Source organism: Leiobunum rupestre, chromosome 3 (genome assembly GCF_980474605.1).
Source record: "Leiobunum rupestre chromosome 3, qqLeiRupe1.1.hap1, whole genome shotgun sequence".
Lineage (NCBI taxonomy): Eukaryota > Metazoa > Arthropoda > Arachnida > Opiliones > Sclerosomatidae > Leiobunum > Leiobunum rupestre.
In genome coordinates this window covers 70,288,955-70,304,465 of record NC_143386.1, presented here as the reverse complement: position 1 = coordinate 70,304,465, position 15,511 = coordinate 70,288,955, and the positions used below count along the sequence as shown (strand labels likewise).

The 15,511-nt window shown below is 38.9% G+C and overlaps 1 protein-coding gene across 1 annotated transcript; it reads right to left on the bottom strand.

Moving 5' to 3' along the window:
* On the bottom strand, nt 1–14,562 carry BBS4 (Bardet-Biedl syndrome 4). The gene is made up of 10 exons (XM_090169099.1): nt 14,309–14,562; nt 14,089–14,226; nt 13,899–14,007; nt 13,515–13,769; nt 12,935–12,989; nt 11,478–11,702; nt 11,250–11,421; nt 3,364–3,433; nt 3,165–3,303; nt 1–1,343 (listed from the first exon to the last, which is right to left on the bottom strand). Exons 1-10 carry the CDS (start codon nt 14,481–14,483, stop codon nt 1,185–1,187), a joined length of 1,497 nt encoding a protein of 498 aa, XP_090025225.1. The 5' UTR covers nt 14,484–14,562; the 3' UTR covers nt 1–1,184.
* Between the last annotated feature and the right edge of the window lie 949 nt (nt 14,563–15,511).

Sequence of the window (15,511 nt, the reverse complement as noted above, 5' to 3'; positions counted from 1 at the left end):
CATTAATAAACCCTATCATTGTGATAAATTTGCCACTTTTGAGTGTTTTTTCAATATATAAATATTTGTAACAGTCTTTTTCAGTGAATACAAAATAACTTTATGGAAACGACAACAATTATTGTGAAATAATCTGAAAAAATTACTGCCATCCTAGTTCTATACCATAATTTAACTAATAAATAGTTCAATAATGTATATAGGGATGGCGCCACGGACTGGAAGGAGAGTGATGCTCAACGGGATAGGATGAGATCGGGTAATTAGACTAATGTGACTAGCTTGTTTGTTTAAAGGGATACCAGATCGGGTTATTAGACTAATGTGACTAGCTTGTTTGTTTAAAGGGATACCAGATCGGGTTATTAGACTAATGTGACTAGCTTGTTTGTTTAAAGGGATACCAGATCGGGTTATTAGACTAATGTGACTAGCTTGTTTGTTTAAAGGGATACCAGATCGGGTTATTAGACTAATGTGACTAGCTTGTTTGTTTAAGATACGCAACCGGAAGTAGAGTTCGGCGTTTGGATAAAAATTAACCACGTATTTTATTTTTGCATGTTAAATCGTTGTTTATCCAGGTATAATATCCATAAATAAACAGTTAACCAAAATATTTACGATTAATCAAAATTTTGTCAGTAAATTTATCTGTTACGCAGAGCTCTAACCGGAAGAAAGGGGTTAGAAGACGTTTTTTTTATAGATAATAGCAAAAGTTGCATAAGACCCAAAAGTGTGTAAGCTGTACCTTCGCGCCTATTAAAATTTCTAGTGAGACCTAATCACACTATAGACTACAATAACCTACTAGTTGGAATAGTACTAGCAACATGATATTTAATCAAGTCTGGCGCGATTTTCTCTCTGCGATTTACTCGCCCGTAGACATACGTTTTAAAACGCCTCACTCGGCGGCGCTGGAGTACCTCGATTTTGATGACGTACTTTCCGACCCCCCCTTCGTTTCCCTGTTTTACTTTGCGACAAACTCTAACTACTATAGCGTTCTGACACACTTTTGGGTCTTATGCTACTTTTGATAATAGAAGGAAGAAAAAATTCAGTACATTCTCACTACTGAACCTTTGCGTCAAGTTTTTCTATCATCAAGCATTCAAGCTCGATGCTAACCCTTGTCAGTTGAGGTGGAAATCCCTTTAAGTAGTAAAGATAAAACATTATATCATCTTCGGTACAGTTTCTTCATCATCAAGTGTCTGTGGTGCTGGTAGAGGTGGAGGAATGGCGATGGCCGAAACTGGACGAGGATGTTTATGCCACGGTAATTCCTCTTTCAAAGAGAGAGAGTCCGCCAAAGTATTAGCCGCTTCGACAACCTTAAAAACAAAACTACAATTACAGTATCGTCACGGGGGGAATGCATGCAATTTTATTAACTACTAGCAAAAGTAAATAAACAACGGAAAGCCTCTACTTTGAACCTTATTCCCCATTCATAGTTTTCAGAGATAATGAACTTTTAGGAGGTTTGGTTACAACGCTACCCGCAAGCTTGGATTAATAATAGTGTTACCTGGATAGATCACTTTTTTTTTATTCAAAGAAGAAAGGGCTGATTGAGTCTGAGAAGACCGCGAGCCCGGCGAAGACACCATCTGATTAATCAGGGCGAGATATGTGTAACGGCCACGCCAACGGGGGGATACGTGGGGACACCCGTGGCGGAAGTATTCCGACCACCCGTTGGTAGACTGGTGGTCGTCCTCACACGGCCATCCACAAACTCTGCCTCCCGGTCGCCTGGGATTACAGGAGTGAGCCACTACTCCCGGCTGGATATATCACTTCGACATTTTTCTGACCACAAATGACTTTTACGACCCCCACACAACGAGCGGGAGATTCTTGAAACTTCCGTAACAAACATGAAACTCCTGCTTTTAATACTAGGCCTAAAAACGCGTTTTGATTCAAACGCGATTTGAAACTTCGATCTTGGATTGGTTTCTTTTGCATACAGGTAATTAACAAACGGAAACGGATTTCAAACGACTTCCGTCGAAAACACATCGTTCCGTTCTCATTTATTCCCCCTCGAAAATGCGCATCGCCGGATCCCGTATTTGCTTCTTTTTGTCCACTCCCACACGTCTTACAGTTGTCTTGCAGGTGGGAAGGACATGACAATTCATGAGTTATGAATGCACTAATGCAGCTATGAAGATTACCCCCACCCTCCTAAGCCTACGTATGAAGATTGCCAGTGGCGGCGCCAGGATTTTAAGAGGCGTGGGATATTATTGTTTCTCAAATGTGGGCTTTCTTTTCGATTTTTACAAATTTTACAAAAAGTAAATGGCCCTTCTTGGGTAAAATGAAAGGTAAGCTATAACCTGCGTTGTATATCCCTGGCACCGCCACTGAAGATTATCCCACCCCCTTTAGACTACTTATGAAGATTGCCCCACCCCCCTTTAGACTACTTATGAAGATTGTCCCACCCCCCTTTAGACTACTTATGAAGATTGTCCCACCCCCCTTTAGACTACTTATGAAGATTGCCCCACACCCCTTTAGACTACTTATGAAGACTGCCCCACCCCCCTTTAGACTACTTATGAAGATTGCCTAACCCCCCTTTAGGCTACTCATGAAGATTGCCCCACCCCCCTTTAGACTACTCATGAAGATTGCCCCACCCCCCTTTAGGCTACTCATGAAGATTGTCCCACCCCCCTTTAGACTACTTATGAAGATTGTCCCACCCCCCTTTAGACTACTTATGAAGATTGTCCCACCCCCCTTTAGACTACTTATGAAGATTTCTTCACCCCTCCCTTTAGACTACTTATAAATATTGCCCCACCCCCCTTTAGACTACTTATGAAGATTGCCTAACCCCCCTTTAGGCTACTCATGAAGATTGCCCCACCCCCCATTAGACTACTTATGAAGATTGCCTAACCCCCCTTTAGGCTACTCATGAAGATTGCCCCACCCCCCTTTAGGCTACTCATGAAGATTGTCCCACCCCCCTTTAGACTACTTATGAAGATTGTCCCACCCCCCTTTAGACTACTCATGAAGATTGCCCCACGCCCCTTTAGACTACTTATGAAGATTGCCCCACCCCCCTTTAGACTACTTATGAAGATTGCCCCAACTAATTTTTGGTCTGTGAGAGATAAAATGTTTACTTGATCTTCTTCGGTTGCACCTTGCTTTTGGTTTTTTATCCAGGCTGCGGTGAATTTTCTAAATTGATCAGTGCTGGTCTCTTTCTCACCCAAATTAAATAGGAATATTGCATAGTTAATATAGATCATTGGATCATTTCTAAAAAAAAATATTTTAATAAGTATAAATTTGTTTTAAAAGGGATTTTGTGTACTTAACTGCTCACGAATAACTGCCTGTTGATAGGCGTTTTTCGCATTCATCATGTCATCCAGATTTCTCAAGGTAACTAAAAAAAGAAAATGCGTATGGGACATTGAAATTATTTTTTGACCCATATGAATCATCGCTGATTTTTAAGTAACGTCGACTTATAATAATGATAATCAGCTGAATTTTTGTAGGATGACATGACTAGTTAAGCAAAATCTGAAAAGTGCCCATGATTTTGAGTGCCGCTCCCCTATTATGCCCCCAAAGTTGGCAAACCAACAGTTTAGATTTATACACTGCAACTTCGGAACGGCAGAATATAGAGAAAATTGAGCTTTCGTTTTAAGCTGGTTTCACACTCGACGGAAAATATGCCGGAAAGACGATAGTAAACGCCGAGCTGACAAATGATTCCCATTCGATATACCGCTAACGTTCAACTTTACGCTGCTATTTTCCGTCGAGTGTGAAACCAGCTTTAAACGGAATATAACCTCTTGTATTTCTGTCGCCCTCCGAGGGTTCCAATAATGTCCGCTGCCTCCCATGGCTTTTCACACTTGCGGCGCTGATAATCACTGATTGTGAAGGGAATAAGGTTCTATTCCCTTTAAAGGTTATGGCCATGGCTACATTTTATTATTGAATAAGAAATCTGTATTTCTCGTTTGGCGGGAAAATAATTTATATCAACAATTTTGCTAAATTTTAGCATTTATTAATTAATACTACAATATATATACAGATATAGTTTCAAAAAGTTATGCAAAAATGTTAAGGGAGTTGTGGGGGGGATGAGTTGAGAAGTATGCCTGTTTTTCCCCATTTTCCTACGATGAGTGAAAAGAGTTAACCTACGAACAAAAATATCTCTCGGCGTCGAGCGCCCCTAGCGGATTTATTTTTGGAATAGTTTTTGTAAAAACGAGCTTGGCGCTGAACGCCGATAGTTTATAGCGGGAAAATCCTTGTTCATGGAATTTCAGCGAATGGGTTGGCCGCTATTGCGCGAGTGTCAAAGTTGGCCGTGGTACAAGACAATCCGTTACATTGACCACACATATTGCCGTACAAAACATCGCGCTCTTTCGATAACCACAAGATTGCTTGCATCCTATTTTGCCATTGCCAACATACTAAATTTAAAGGGAATAGAACCTCCAACGCGTTCTTTATGGAAGACCCCATCAATTTCCTTTATTCCCTTCACAATCAGCGATTATCAGCGCCGCAAAGGTGAAAATCCATGGGAGACAGCGGACAATATTGGAACCCTCGGAGGGCGACAGAAATACCAGAGGTTATATTCCCTTTAACGGTTCGTCCGTGCATGTCATAGTCCTAGTGGTAAAACGAGTCTCTGGTGACGATCTGTTGTAAGTACGTCGAAGGTGCTCGATGCTCGATGTAGGTTTATTTGGGTAACCATCAGTGTGTCAGAATTTATAGCCCGTTGTACCTAGTAACAGAGACCATACCACCGGAGGCCTATCATCATAGTGCCCTACGCCAACATCCACCTAGCCCGGACAGGTGACAAATCCAGCATGGGTAGCAGTACCCTACTACTGATGGTCGCACAAATACAACCGTGCAGTTACATCCCATGTGATTGTTAACACCCTTTACATAACATTCGAGAATATTTTTAAATAGACCTGGTTTTTGCCATACTAAGCTATGGAATAAATGACCACCATTTAAAATTACAGCCACGTCTTTTGGTATAGTGTTCTCTGGAACAATTTAAGCGGTCAAGGGAAGGTTTAGTTCCTTTACGAAAAGTTACATCATCAAACAAAGAAATCGGACGTAGAACTAGCTCATATATGAAATATTATTATAGATCTTCTTGACTTTGGCAAACACGGATTAAGCGGTTAAATAGCTGTTCCAAGGAGACCTTTACCATTTCATTTCTGACATTGACACTCAATTTCGCGAAAGCCATTGTGGTAACCGTGTCTTTTCTTCGCAACTTCAAGTCGTGGAAATTTACTCCAGCCATTTACTTGATTAACCACCATCCGATTTCGTAAGCATTATCGCTTGTTACATTTTTAACAACGATCAATCCGGACGATAAGCAGATTAAGTCCCCTGATTTAATTCCAAATGGCGTACGATCAGTTAACCAGTCAGTGAATTTTCGAACGACCTTTAAATCTCTAGCTTTTCTACTTTCACACGGCTCTACGTGTTCTTCGTTAAAATCTGAAGATGTTTTCGGAAAATACTGTAACGCTGATGTACACAGAATCCAGTTGATTATTGTGCTATCGGTGATTCCTCTCCCATTGACTTCAAACAGGAATCCATATCTCTACTTGGAATGCTTATCCCGCCGTATAGCGTTTGGTAAGATCACTCTGGCGGCTTTGGCCCCGCCTACGAGATAAAATATCCCCTTTGCACGCGCTCCCCTCTCACGTTGTTGTTTGTTAAGTTAACATAGTGACGTCAAAAAAAACCGTCAGCCAAATCGAGACGAAAATCTGCCGCGATAAGCATTCCTAGTAGAGCTATGGATTCCTGTATCAAAACAACGCGCGAGAGATTGTTCTATGCACATATTGTAAAAAACCCGTTTTGCACGAACTTTAATTTTTGCATGAAAAAATGGAAGCATTTCCCGGTGCGTTCAGTGAAAATAAACTTTTGTACAAGGTCGATGTACTGAATCCAAAGTTTTGAAGCGCGACTTTGAGATTTTATTGAATCACAAGTATTTGAAAATTTATCTAACAAAAGGGTAACACCAGGAAACTATATAGGTATACATTTGGAATGTCTAAGGAAGATTTTTACGGCCGTAATGAAGCTCGTAGAAACGGGCGTGTCTTAAAGTGGGAAAACTCACGAGAAAAACTCGCGCGCCTCGCTACCCTCATTCGACGAAAACTCGTCATTAAGCCTAGTCATGGTTATTATATTATTAGTATTGAATTGGGAATAATACTGCTAAAATTACAATTACGGTTGCCATGGTTACGCGGGACCTGTTCTGATAAGACCATAGATATAAGAAATGTATATAAAGGTCTAGATAAATTTCGGGGCGTCTAAGCCTAACATAAAATACGGAATTGACACCTAGCAGACACCGAGGAAGGCACGTGACCAAGAGCGCGAGCTCTCTTAGCATTTTAGTACTAAGTGCTTGACCTTTCCGCAGGCCGCAGTCTTTAGACACCATCTGTTGGTGACTTTTAGTATCATTTTTAAGCAGGAGACAATTGCTCTCGCGACGATAGCACGAGCTTTCTTACCGATAGATAGCGCCTTTTAGGGATAGCCTGCAGAAATTACGCGTTTCTGCTAGCTGTCACCTCCGTATTCACTCCCTTTGAAATATTTTATCTAGACCTTTATATACGTTTCCTATATCTATGGATAAGACTGTACGAAATTCATCTTTATAATTAGGCGGTAGCGCCATCTAAATTTTGTAAAGTTGTATGGCTAAAAATAAATAATTATTAGCAAACTCACCGTAACTTGAGTTAAAAAGGATCGTGTTGACAGAATAAAATTATTTTTAAACAACTTCAAAGGTTTGTTTGTTACGAGTAATCATACATTTCAATTTCGCATCAGATTCGCGAAAAAAATCAATTGCAATATAGTTGCCACCACTAGAGACAGATGCCGCCACGGTAGAACGATAAAGTTGATAAGGTCTCTTTATTGAACGAAATTAGTCCCGCGCCAGCCGGATTTAGTTGTACCTCTATTTATTCCCAACTCAATTATTATTAGCTTACCTGATTATCTCTTTTATAACCATACAAATACCTGAAATTAAGTATCACTACACTTCTTTCGCGAAGAACATTATAATTACTTCAAAATATTAAGTACGATAATAAATTGAGGTTATTAAATCCATTGTTTTTTTGCGCGGGAAGATCGCCTATTTGTTACCATGACGACGCATTCTTTTCGCGTCAAACCTCGAGCCAATGAATTTGAAATGTCGTGTTACGTCTTACACTTGACGTAGTTAAGCCCCGCCTTTTTCTTGACGCGCTTTCGTATCACCGTCCCAATGGAACCTTATACATTCCACGTGTATACCTCTATAGTTTCCCGGTAACACTGTGACAATTCGTTAAACGTAATTTGGTTCTTTAAAATTGTATCGTAAAGCTCGGGTAGATTCTGTGAGAGCAGTTGTTTCAATTCGCGTGATTCTTTGAATAGAACTGTCATCAGAGCAGCCTGAGTCATCATGTTGGCTCTTGGTGCTCTGGCGTAAGCGTGTCTAGAGAGCGTGATTAGCAGTAGTCTTACTACAGGGTTGCCACAAAATTTTCAGATTCGAATTCCCTGTTTTCCCTAACTATTTAAAGAGGTTTTCCTTGACTTTTTGAGGCCAAAATTTTTATATTTTACTTTTATCAATTTCGGTTTTCGAGTGTGGACAAATGAGTATTCGGACAAACGCGACACTATTCGGACGAATGAAATTCGGACAAATGCTACTACCCCGAAATTTGTACACAACATAGCGTAAGCGTGTTTAAAGGCTAGCTGCGTTCTCCTTGCGTGGGGTGCATTGTCAAACACATATAGGAAAAATACATCCCCCGCTACCCTTGGTATCCCAGAAGCTAAAACAGGCATTGTTTCAGCAAATAAAAAGCTACTTGAGTTCTTAATCGGGGCAAATCCGATTCATTGACGTCAAATTTATTTATTTTTGGGCAGATTTAAGGCTACTTTTGCTCGTATCATTTTTCCTACGTACATGCATCGAGAAATGGTACATGCAAGGTTATTTCTGAGATATTTAGGGGCGTTTTCGGCGAAAACTGTCTTGGTGAGCACCAGAAATTTTAAAACCGGCGAAAAAGCGGCGAAAACCATTGAAAACGGCGAAATTTGCGTCGTAAATATTTTCAGTCAGAAAAACTAAAAAATTCATCCCCTTTGTAGTCCCCCTACTGTGCCCCCAATGGCAACCCATTCAATTTTTTGACAGAGATAAACTTTATCTTAAATGTTTTTTTAATTAAAAAACAAATAGTTACCTTTTGTAAAAAATAAATATATTGCCTAAATCTAAGATTGAAAATAAAGAGAAGAGACATATGCAGTGACACTAAAGGAAATTAAGGTAAATCTATGGGGGAAAATTTCGGCGAAAACGGCGGCAAAAACCGACTATTAAGCCCCATTTTCATGCTCGCTGGTAGCGGATAAAAATCGTCAAAATTCGCTTCCGCCACTCGCAAGCGTGAAAATAAAGCTAAAATATCTGTTTGAAACAGATCGAAGCGGAAAGTGAAAAAGTGTATAGCTGAAGCGGAGTTTGTCGATTTTTACCCGCTACCAGCGAGCATGAAAATGGGGCTTAAGACCGGCGAAAACTAGTAAAATTGCCCTTAAAATAGGCGAAAATCTCGACCGCTTTTATTTATTATTATTTCGTCGAATGCTAGACTGAACGATTGCTTCTAATCGTCCGACGTCCGCGCCTTCTAAGTCGTTGTCACATATTAACGGGAATATAACCTCAGGTATTGGGTGTGAAACACCAACGTTTGCAGCTCTGGCCGCTCTTGCCTTTGGCTTTAGAAATGTTTGGCGCCACTGTACACGGTAATTTGAAAAAAAAGGGGTCTCCCATAAACATTGCTTTGCAGGTTATATTCGCCTTAAGCACGGATTCATTTTCAAAACTAACTTATCCCCTAAAGTTTATAACTTTAAATTGGGAATCCCGATGTTTAGGACCACATGTCCGTACGTTTCGCCAATAAATGATTTCCACCTAAAAAAAACAAATTTGACAAAGACCAAAACCCCCACCCAGTGTCTGGTTTCAGAGTCCCGAACTTCATTTCTATGGACTTTGTCCCTTGACTTCAAGAGACGCGCGTTTTAAACTCAACAAATTTTTATAGAAAGGGGAAAACCCCTTTAATAACAAAGGCATTTTACTTCCCCCAAATAACAATGTGTGAAACGTCCATTTGTCCTCAACGGCACTCGATAAAAATCTAGTCATGCCAGTGGAACCGAGGAGCTCATAGATTTCTCTTTAATGCCAGTAGAGAAAAATGTAATTAAGAAGTCATTCGATCGGTATTAGTTTATATTCTATTTAACCATACATGTCAGAGATAGATATACCAAGAACCCATAAAAATTGGGCATATCTGAACTTTTAAGGAAGATTTGAGAAAATGCATATAAGACGATTAGGGGTTTTATGCCTAAAGTGAGATTTGAGGAAATGCATTCAGGGCGATTAGGGGTTTTATGCATAAAGGAAGATTTGAGGAAATGCATAAAGGGCTATAAAGAGATTTATGCCTAAAGGAAGATTTGATGAAATGCCTAAAGGGCGATTAGGGGTTTTAAGCCTAAAGGAAGATTTGAGGAAATGCATAAAGGGCGATTAGGGGTTTTAGGCCTAAAGGACGATTTGAGGAAAATCATAAAGGGCGATTAGGGGTTTTATGCCTAAGGAATATTCGAGAAAATACATAAAGAACGATTAGGGGTTTTATGCCTAAAGGAAGATTTGAGGAAATGCGTAAAGGGTGATTAGGGGTTTTATGCCTAAAGGAAGATTTGAGGAAATGCGTAAATGCCGATTAGGGGTTTTATGCCTAAGGAATATTCGAGAAAATACATAAAGAGCGATTAGGGGTTTTATGCCTAAAGGACGATTTGAGGAAATGCATAAAGGGCGATTAGGGGTTTTATGCCTAAAGGAAGATTTGAGGAAATGCGTAAAGGACGATTAGGGGTTTTATGCCTAAGGAATATTCGAGAAAATACATAAAGAGCGATTAGGGGTTTTATGCCTAAAGGACGATTTGAGGAAATGCATAAAGGGCGATTAGGGGTTTTATGCCTAAAGGAAGATTTGAGGAAATGCGTAAAGGACGATTAGGGGTTTTATGCCTAAGGAATATTCGAGAAAATACATAAAGAGCGATTAGGGGTTTTATGCCTAAAGGACGATTTGAGGAAATGCATAAAGGGCGATTAGGGGTTTTATGCCTAAAGGAAGATTTGAGGAAATGCGTAAAGGGCGATTAGGGGTTTTATGCCTAATGGATGGTTTGAGGAAATGCATTAAAGGGAATATAACCTCTGGTATTTCTGTCGCCCTCCGAGGGTTCCAATATTGTCCGCTGCCTCCCATGCCTTTTCACACTTGCGGCGCTGATAATCGCTGATTGTGAAGGGAATACCGGAAATTGATGCGGTCTTCCATAAAGAACGCGTTGGAGGTTCTATTCCCTTTAAGGGCGATTAGGGGTTTTAGGCCTAAAGGACGATTTGAGGAAAATCATAAAGGGCGATTAGGGGTTTTAGGCCTAAAGGAAGATTTGAAGAAAAGCTTAAAGGACGATTAGGGGTTTTATGCCTAATGGATGATTTGAGGAAATGCATTAAGGGCGATTAGGGGTTTTAGGCCTAAAGGACGGTTTGAGGAAAATCATAAAGGGCGATTAGGGGTTTTATGCCTGAAGGCCGATTTGAGGAAATGCATAAAGGGCGATTAGGCGTTTTATGTCTAAAGGACAATTTGAGGAAATGCATAAAGGGCGATCTGGGGTTTTATGCCTTAAAGGGATCCCTCACTCACAACAGGGGAAGGCATAGGGGTCACAAAAAAACTGGTTTTGAAGCACACTGCAAGTCTGGATTTTATGTTACCCCCAGTGGCATGTGCCCCCTGTACTCCCCCCCCCCCGGCTACGCCACTGGTTACCCCTATGCCTCCCCCTGTTGTGAGTGATGGATCCCTTTAAGGAAGATTTGACGAAATGCATAAAGGGCGACCTGTGGGTTTATGCCTTATATAATAATATTATTGTCCTTGATCATATTGTTCAATTTATAAATAAAATAAGAAAATAGTACGTAACTGCCTAAAAGCATATATATCCTTCCACATAGAGGGTTCAAATTGGCTGCGGCACTCAGAAAATGGAAAGCTGATGCAAATTGTTGCATTGTCAAATGAACAAGGCCCAAATTATGAAGAATTTGCCAATCAAAAGGTGCCAAATAATTTCCACGTTTAAGACAACTAACAGCCTAAATGATAATATTGATTTAAATAAATATAAAAATAATGAAAAATTAACTCTTACAGCAACATATTTCTTTTTTCCAAAAAAACACATTCCGATGTTATTCCATAATGCGGCATTTTCTGGAATGACATTAGCTGCGATAACTCTATATTTAGCTAGTGCAACATCATAGTCTCCGTGAGCTTGCATGATACTTCCAGCTGCCATTATGGCTGCAACGCAGGTCGGGTCAAAAGTCAAGGCAGATCCCAACCTTTCAAATGCTTTTTGATACATTCCACACTGACAAACAAAACTTTATATTAAGAATCACATTTGTTTTAAAAATTTCGGCGATGGGCAAAAACCGATATGAGATGGGTATTATTATTGTTTCATAAGTTTGTCACTTAGGGAAATATTTTACTGAGAGCTAGTAACTAAGTGACGTCATCACCAGAAGAAAATCTCCCCCTAGCGAGGCGCTGTCAAAGGCTACGTGTGACGCGTTAGCAAGCGGACGCAAAACGGCGACGAATCACGCAATGCAATGTGTCTTGTGAATAGCTCGCAGTAAAACTTTTGCATGTGAAGAATAGGAAGTGTCACACTTATGTTACAATATTATACACATTTGGTATTGGTTACCAATTCTACGGTCTCGTCGAAAGTTTTTAATCGGTAAAAATTACCGATACCGATATTTTTCCCGAGGTGGGATAGATTACGCTTTTGAGATAGCTTAAAACTTTTAGCAGCATTTTCTGGTTTCTTTTCAATCGATATTGGTAAAAATCGGTATCGATTAGTAATATCGGTATCGATTAGTAATATCGGTACAAATCGGTATCGATTAGTAATATCCGTAAAAATCGGTATCGATTAGTAATATCGATAACAATCGGTATCGATTAATAAAAAATGGTAAAATTCGGAATCGATTATCATTATTGGTAAGTTCGGAATCGATTACTAATATCGGAATCGATAAGTAATATCGGTAACAATCGGTATCGATTAATAAAAAATGGTAAAATTCGGAATCGATTATCATTATTGGTAAATTCGGAAACGATTATCATTATTGGTAAATTCGGAAACGATTAGTAATGTCGGTAAAAATCGGAAACGATTAGTAATATCGGTAAAAATTGGAATCGATTAGTAATATCGGTAAAAATCGGAATTGATTAGTAATATCGGTAAAAATTGGAATCGATTAGTAATATCGGTAATAATTGGAATCGATTAGTAATATCGGTAAAAATCGGAATCTATTTGAAATATCGGTAAAAATCGGAATCTATTTGAAATATCGGTAAAAATCGGATTCTATTTGAAATATCGGTAATAATCGGAATCGATTAGTAATATCGGTAAAAATCGGAATCTATTAGAAATATCGGTAAAATCGAAATCCATTAGTAATTTCGTTAAAATTCGGTATCGATTAGTAATATCGGAAAAAAAATCTGTTAAATTTGAATGTTTTCCAAAATTAAAAAAATTCACATTAATTGCTGAAGACAACATACTTGCATGTATAAAAGGCCTAATTTTGTCCCCAAATCTGGATTTTCTGGATATATCCTGTATTTTGAGTAGAATTGTTATGATAGATAAAACGTATTTAGGTTACTGAGAATGTACAAGTCGACCGGATTACAGAAGCCAAATGACGAGGGGTCCGACATTTGCAAAGTGATTTCAGAAATCAGAAACTGATTTTAGGATTTCTGGTTTTTTGGGCTGATTTTGAGGTTTTGAAACTGATTTCACCCAGATTTCAGGATTTTGAAGTGGATTTCAAGATTTCTAAAATCATTTTTCTCTAGAGTGTATGGGTATCTCGGACCCCAGGTATTACCAAGACCTGACTTAAACAGTAACGCCATCTTTAAATATTTTTAGAAAATACTTGAGACTCTACCGCCACACCCACGTGCAAGCTACGAATTCGATTATATCATTAAATTCAGCTTTCAATAAAGTTACATGAACAAAATTAAAAGTTAAATAAAATTGACGAATTAGATTATATAATAGTGGCGAGTTTGGAAGATAAGACTTGTACATTCTCAGAAAGGTTTTTAATTAACAAAACTTTTAACTTACTCAACGGCTCTACGATACACGGTTATGGCCCCTTTGACATCACCTTGAAGAAGACTCAGCCTTCCCAATGCCAAAAATGTTTGTTCGTGTGGCCTTAATTGCAAAGCTTGTTGGAATTGATCCCTGGCCTCCTCGTATTTTTGAAGAAACATGTAACAGACTCCAAGATTATGGCAAATTTCCCAATCTTTAGAACATAATCTGGCAGCTTCATCGTAAACATCAATTGCAGCTTTGTGACGCCCGAGTAAATACCTATAAAAACCTTGTTCAATAGGTGCTTCAATAAATTTATGATAGTTGAGAATTTTCTGCTAAAATTATCTTCGTGCGGGGGAAATATATTGAAGTACCTATTGAAAATTTATCCCTGCTTCAACTTACAAAGATCTGGCTACTTGTTTCAAATGCTCGCTTGAAGCATTCAAAACTGAACAAGTTTGAAAAAGTTCCAAGGACTCTTGAATTAGTCCTTCTTGCCTTAAAATCAAACCTACATAAATTATATAAAAAAAAAGTTTTGAATACTCTTTGTGTGAATATTATTAATACAAATATTTGATGATTAAAGTACCTTTAATGTACAAGGCATATTCTCCGTGAGTTTCATCCAACTGTTCTTGGATTAAAGTCCTACAAATATCAAATTCTTTCCGCACATAATGCAAATGAATGAGCCAATTCCTCCGTTCCATAGCAGGTAGCTCCGGTGCTAAAATAAATATTTTTATTAACATTAACTTAAGCTTGTTCTAAAGGAAAAATATTATCTTTGGTTTATTTGGTATTGGTACCTTTTTTGGAACGGGGTTTCTTGGCTTCATTATTTTCAACTGATAAGTCAGTTCCAGAAGCAGCTGAGCTAACAGTTGCAGTTCGGCTAACAGGTCTTGCAGATGAAGTACTGTTTTCCATCTTTAATGGTTTCGCGCTTTTTTGCCTAGTATTTGTGAAAATTTCCGTTTCCATTACGAAATCTGGCCACGTGCAGATGACAAACGCATGAGTTGTTGATAAACAAGAACTCGGTAGCCTAGGAAACGGTTAAGCCAGGGAAGAGAGAGAACGAGAAGGGGGGGGGGAGCTGAGCACGTGACTAAACGTAAAGGCAGTTTCAGCCAAATTTATGTCTCAATCATATCAGTAATGCCAGGAACATTGTTCTATAGAATGTTCCTGATTATATAGTCTTTGGTCATAGCATGGAATAAACTAAAAAACAAAGCGTAGCCTGAAGTATTTATTATGCAGAAGGCGATATCAAACTAATTTAGCGTAATGGTCAAAAACAAAGCGAAAAATGAAGCCTCGCTTTTTAGAAACCATATCTCATACGAAAGAAGTAGTCATCTACTTATCTTGCAAAAGTTATTCGCTTGAAAGTTGAAACGTGTACCTACGCTCTCGGTTATTTTTTCATAAAACGTTTGGGAAGAGAAAATAGTGGGCGGCATAGACCGTCTTATACATTTTCTAATACTATTTAACTTATCTGTTAAATTTACATTTTACATCTGTATGCAAAGTAATAGGGGATGCGGTGTACACATCCGCGATTTGGAGGTAAATTCGCTTTCAACGGAATGCGTCGAGCCGGCGAAGTTACTTGTTTCATTTTAATGGCCTAGATGTATACTTCTCTAGTATATAAGAGAAATATTTCTAAACTTCTGATACCATGAAATAAAACTGATGATGTTATACGCTCAATTATATTACGTATTTGAGAGCTGGCACTAGAAATCGCTATTAGCCGTTTGCAGTTAATGTTATGATATTCGACTCAGTGGCGTAACTAAGGTCTCAGGGGCCCACCCGTGAAACTCGTTTCGGGGACCCTGCTTGTAATGGGGGCCACTTATTTTATGGGGGTCGTTAATCAGTCCATGGCGCAACAATTAATGCCACTAAAACCAATTACTAGCTCCAAAAATGTCAAAAGCCTTAGGCGGGAAAGTTCAATATTGTGATCCTTGTGGAGGGGGTGTTAATAAATA